Below are 6,000 nucleotides of genomic sequence, written 5' to 3'. Positions count from 1 at the left end.
TCGTTTCGAGAGATACTTTTCCGCCCCCCCGACACTTTGATGAGAAAAAGGAAAACGATCGTGCCGTTGTTTAGGAGCGTGAAGGGAGTTGGAACACTCGTAGGTAGAATTCGGTGTGTGCCGAAAGTTCCGTAGGAAATGAATCTCGCTCAAAGTGCGATTAATTCCCGTAATTGCCGTCGAGCTACGACAAATCTTCAAGTCCAACCGTTTACGTTTGCCGATGAAGTCCGAGGAGACCTCGTCGCGTAATACGAATGAATGAGAAAAGAGAAACGGAGAGAAACCGATCTCGAGAGGCGGTATAAATGTAAAAAGAGCGAAAAGTAGTTGGCTCGGTCAAACTTTAATCCGTTATTAAGCTCGAGTATCTTTGTTTTTTGATATTATTTCGGGGCGCGCGCCAGTTATCGCGCGCCGACTTGAATCCCGTGGCGCGCGCGCGGTTTCTGTCGGCGTTGCGGAAAACGCAACGACTCACTCGCGCACGTCTTAAATTGCACCCGCGGAGACGACATCACTGCTATTGTAGCCGACGTCAGCTTGTTACGGCGTTTTACAATATATTACACTGAAAGCGATAGTCGTTGCACTTTGTCAATCATCCATTTTTCATTCTCGTTGTTTCTCCTTCTCCGTCGCGCCGCGACGTCCCCACCTCCCCGTCTGAGTCATCTCATCACACACAATTTCCGAGTGAAGGATCGATGGGGGCTCCGTGCTCTTTTAATTCTTGCCTTCTCGTAGACTCGTGTTTGTCGCTACACTAAACTTGGCACGCGTAAATTACTCACCGTCATTTAATACGACGCTAACTACCCCGTTCAGTCTTTGTGTCACTTGTATATATTTTTTGCATATGCACGAATATACGTGTGTGTGCGTATGTGCGTGTGTGCTTGTGTGCTTGTGTGCGCGCGCGCGCGCGTGTGTGTACCTGTGTATGCCTGTCTCCCGTACTGTTTAAGGTCTAATTGTTTAAATTGAGTTCGTTAATGAAGGAAATCCACCAATGGGGCGCCAATCGACCAAGCGAAGACACGTGTCCCGTTTATCGGATTATCATTACAGCCAGAGCGGTCAGTAGTAACGTCCCGGTCGTCATTACGCCTGTCGCCGAGTCTGAAATTAGATAATATTTCACGGGGATTAGGGGCGAAAGGGCAATCAGAATTTTCGAGGTAGTCGCAAACAACAACAACAACAACAACAACAACAACACCCGCCAGACTGGACGAGTCGCTTGAAAACGCGCGCAACGTCGCGAGTAACGACGTCGATTTGTCACCTTCGTCAGCGAGCAAGTTCGAGGCAAGAACGTCGCGGCGGTTTCAATCCGCCCCGGGATTGCGCGCTCGCGGTACATTGTTATCGTACGCAAGTACGATCGGGTTTGTTCTCAAGGCCACCGGGCTCACGACAGCTCGAAGAGTCGAGTCAGACAAAGACATGTTCAAGTTAAAAGCGGGAATTCAACATTTCTCGGACAGCGCAACGTCTGTTCACGGGTCTGTCGTCGGGCGACACACAGTTAAGAAAAAGAAGAGTCCTCTCTCGCTATATCACGGTAGCCCCGCTCGACAGGTCAATGCACAATTAAGGGCTCGCCTTCGCAGCGAGAATCTGTCGTTACCTCATTGCAAAAAGATCGCCACGAAAAAATCCCTCCCTCTTCCCCCGCGGGAGGAGGAGGGAACAGAGGCGAGGTAACAGAAAGGTGCCGATGGACGAGAGACCGAGTGAAACAGAGACACGACGGAGGGGCAAGGGTAGAGAAAGGGATCAAGAAAAGAAGAAGAGGAAGAAGAAGAAGAAGAAGAAGAAGAAGAAGAAGAAGAGGGAAAAAAAAACATAAAACGAGAAAAATGGGAACTCAGTTATTCTTCCGGTTGGCTTGCGCCGTACCGTTAGCTATTACTCGCTTGGAGAGAAATATATTCTTTGGCCTCTTCCTGGCCTCACTCATCTCTAATTACGAATCAGAAACAACCCGGTGGGCCGCCACCGCCGCCGTCGCCGCCGCCGCCGCGCTGCCACCGCCACCAACCGGATCACCCTCTTTTCTCTTCCTTGGCCCTTTTTTCTTCGTCTTCTCGACTCTCATCTAAAGGCTCGCAGGCAGTAACTTGCCTCGACTTCCCTTTCTTTTATCCGGTAGCTGCACGGAGTTCCCCTGAGAGAATTCTTCGCTTCGCTACTTTTGTGCGATCTTACCTACCTCCAATTCGCGATTTCTCGCTCTAGCTCCCCCTTCATTCCGCCCGTCCGCCCATCCACCGCCCCTCCCCGCCGCGCCGCGCGGAAGGATGCGTTGTGTATTTATCGTCGATATTTATATTTCATTACCGCGCGCAGGAGAGAAAAAAGAATGGGGAAATAAGAAGGAAAGACTTGCCGGAACTGCAGGCCGCGCGATCTTCTTATCGAGGAGATTCGAAGCGGGGCTGTAATTTCAGGGGAATTTGGATTTCTCGCGCGTTCCGCGCGACTTGATATCGCCGCGCCGCGAGGCGAGCCGAACGCTCCTGGCAGCTCCCCGTTTTTTATCACGTGCGTTTCGTGCGTTACGCTGTCTCTCCTTCCGCGCGCGGTAATGAAGGTCGTCAGTGGCGATGCACGGATACGCGGGGCTGCATGTGTATCGGTGTGCGGAGACCATCGGCTGCGTCAGCGGCAATTTTCGTGCGCAATCTGGCGAGGAATTCCCCCGCGAAAGCATGACGGAGAGTCGCTCTATCGAAATCAAGAAACGGCGAATCAGATGGAGCGACTCCTCGTCGGGTGTTTGTTACAGGGCAACGTTTCCCGGCTTCTCGAGGCGCTCGATATTTTTCTCGCGCTCCTCGGAACTCCGGCAGCTCCGAGACACTTGCGTGCGGGAGCTTGCCACTCAGTTTTCCTCGTTACGACCTAATCCGCCTTTTTCTATGCAAAATTACCTACTTCTCCGCGACTATCGCGATCGTTCCCGCGGAGAAAACGGATTTTCACACTTTGCCATTATGCAAATTCATTTTAAATAAAAGCAACCGCGTTCGAGAGCGAGATATTGAGAGACGGAAATGTAGAAGGAAGAGGAGGAGGGGGGGAGGAGGAGAGAAGGCAGGAGCAGGGATTGAATTACGGAGGAGGTGGCGGAGGGGGAGGACGGTCGCGGCGAAGAGAGAAAAGGAGAAGTCGAATCGCGGGACGGCGAGAGGAGAAGGAGGAGGAAGAGGAGGAGGAGGAGGGAAAAAAATGCGAGAGCAGAAAAGAATTATCCGATAATGCCGAAGGCTTAGCGGAATTATGAAGGGTGCTACACCTGACCTGACCCGCGCTCGGAAATGCGGTAGACGGCGGCCGCTTAAATGCCACGGCGCAGCCGCGAAATGTCGGATAAACCGCACCTTCGACAGGAAATCCCGCTGCAGTTTTGTCTCCTGCGGGGCTCGTCTGCCGCCGGCCGAAAGAGCTATTCACAAGCTTGGACCTGAATGAGCCGACGGACACGAGTCGCGCATTGTTCAACCCTCTCGTCTGATGTGTCCATCTGGAAGAGGAGGAGGGGGGAGGCCGTCGCATATTTCGCCCAATTACTCGCATTGGAGGAAACAAAAGTCCGCGAGGCCGGCCGTAAAGTGTCCAGCTCGCCTCGAACTCGCGGCCCTTCTCGAAGGGATCGTCAGTTTGCGGGACAACAGGGCGGAAAGAAACGGTCGCGACACGACCTGTCTGACTGGTGCTTGCAACGTACGTGGTCAAGCAAGCTACGCTCGCCCTCGACGTGACCTTGCGTGAAACTCACCTTTCTCGGGGGACCAGTTGTAATTCTTTTTCCTGTCCGTTTCGGCCGACTTCTGCTCCGATTTGCCGATTTCGTTAAGGTTCGACTGGAACTTGGTACCTTGAAGAAGAAAGAAAGAGCGAAAGACGAGCGTGAGAAACGTCATACATCGATACGACTCCGCTCCAAAGAGCCCCATGCGAGAGCGCGACGGTAAGCCGCAGGAACGAAATGCGACAACATTTCCGGCGAAAACGTCGCCCACTCGTCGGCGACGGAAAGATTCGACGCGAGCTGATGAACGATTTGTCGTTTCCCGCGCGCGTTCCCGCCGAGGAATGAAATCTCGCGTCAAGACGGTCGCAAAGCCGTCGTTGCGTCGTCGACGAGACGGCGAAAACGGCGGAACCGAAGGAGAAGAGAGAAGGAGCGAGAGAAAACACCGCGCGCGTTTCACGTAGCGGCGCCAACGGACAAAGGGACGTGCAACGAGTGGTCCTCTCGACTGAAGATGTTTACGAGCCTGTTACGCATAAAGTGGGTGGCAAACGCGTTAACTAGTATGCAAACTTCGAGTAAACACAATTCCCTTATCCGCACGAAGTAGATTCTATCATGTCACGGGGCGCGCGCGCGTTTGTGTCGCGCGCGAGCCCGCCACTTTGAATTACATTCTTGCAGCGGAACGGTTCGCGCGATGAGCGCATTTTGATAAAATTACACAGTGAGATCCCGCGCGTACACGAGAGAGCTGATCGCATTATCGCGCGCGCGATATGTGTGCCCCGCGGCTCTCTCCGTGTCAGAGGAAGCTGCTAATGGCGGCTAAAGCAACGAGGTCAACAGCCTTTTCGATTGCCACGCATTTTCCGCAAGACCCCGCGTTTTTCGTTTACCCTCCCTCTCGCGAGGGCTGAAGAATTGTTACATCGGACTCCCGCGGCCGCGGCCGCGACACACACGTGCTGGCGTACGTGCTCGCCAAGTCGCGCCATTACTTATCGCATTACGACGTCGATAGCTGGCGGCCGCGGTTCACGAGCCGTCCGAACCGTCACGGGATTACCGTCATCAGCGGCTCCGCTCCTTTTCCGCGAGCTTTTTCCGCTGGGGTGCGCTCGCGCGCGCAGGAAGTCTCGGCGAGGAAGTCTCGACTAAACTTCCAGCGACGCGTGACGCGCGGCTTAACGGGCGGCGGCAGCCGCGGACCGGCAAGCTACGCACTTATGGCTTAATTTTCGGGTATCCGCGGAGCAAGGTGCTTGAACACCGCTTTGTGTCTTCGTTCCCTCCTGATTAGATTTGTAAGTTCACGGCAGCCCCGAGGCGGAGCAGTCGGCTTGGGCAGGGTAGGGGCAAGGCGAGCCCTTGTAAGCACTGCCGGGGAACACGATCTTGGCACGATAGCCTATTTCGGCGAGGTAATGGGCGATCATGAGGGTGTACGCGCGCGGCCGCACGCTTGCGCTTGCGTCCTGCTCGCATGTATGTACATACGCTCGTGTGTATAATACCGGAGCTTGATATCAGAGTAAGATCGCCGCCACCGCCGCCACCGCCGCCGCCGCCTCGCCGGATACACCCTCGAACAACGAGGTGAGACACCGTACGGCGACGCAATGGATAGGCCAGACAGACGTATGCAAATCTCGACCAAACATTAGCAGTGACATTGTGTGTATCATGGCGCGCGCGGTACACGCGCGTACGCGCGTGTGTGTGTGTATGTGTGTGCGAGCGCGCGCCCGCGTCGGCCGTCTCTATAGCTTCCTATATGCGGGAATTTCTATCGCGATGCGCCGCTGTTTCTCTATAGCTGTGCGTGGGCGACGATGTGTTTAGGAACTAGACATAAACTAGGCGCTGCCGCTTCAACGAGAGAGAGAGAGAGAGAGAGACAGAGAGAGGCAACGTGCGCGAGGTTCCGGGGGTGCGTAAGCCTGCTCGCGTCTACTCCGCTGGAGCATCCGGATCAGGAGGGTTGTTTGCGACAGCGGCGCGCGAGTGAATTTTCGAGGGGAAGAAAAATCGCGCGCGCACGCGCGCGAGAGGGAGGAGGCTTTTGAGCGGCGCGGTTAAGGTAGAAAAATGCACTTCCAGGGTGTAACTTGGCTGAATCCAGCCACGGAATTTCGGCTTCGACTCTGCGGCGTCCCCGATCGGGGGTGTTACCTATCTTGGCGATAGCTTTGGGGGTGTCGTTGACATGACTCCTCCGTCGAGTGACTGGGAAA

General features: G+C 54.5%; 1 protein-coding gene across 4 annotated transcripts in view; it reads right to left on the bottom strand.

The window, feature by feature from the left end:
* Positions 1-529: 529 nt before the first annotated feature.
* The window catches only part of LOC105181586 (neurotrimin), a 203,625-nt gene continuing 198,154 nt past the window's right edge, over positions 530-6,000 (bottom strand). For 2 of the 4 annotated variants that reach the window (XM_011138454.2, XM_011138453.2), the window contains 2 exons: positions 3,788-3,886; positions 530-1,122 (listed from right to left, as the gene is read on the bottom strand). In XM_011138454.2, coding sequence (XP_011136756.1) covers positions 1,052-1,122; positions 3,788-3,886 — 170 coding nt within the window. In that variant the 3' untranslated portion in view covers positions 530-1,051. The remainder of the gene's footprint in view (positions 1,123-3,787; positions 3,887-6,000) is intronic. The other 2 variants (XM_025298073.1, XM_011138455.2) reach the window with 1 other exon arrangement.

The sequence above is a fragment of the Harpegnathos saltator genome, unplaced genomic scaffold (genome assembly GCF_003227715.2).
Source record: "Harpegnathos saltator strain DR-91 unplaced genomic scaffold, Hsal_v8.6 scaffold203, whole genome shotgun sequence".
Lineage (NCBI taxonomy): Eukaryota > Metazoa > Arthropoda > Insecta > Hymenoptera > Formicidae > Harpegnathos > Harpegnathos saltator.
This window is presented reverse-complemented; position numbering and strand designations above follow the sequence as displayed.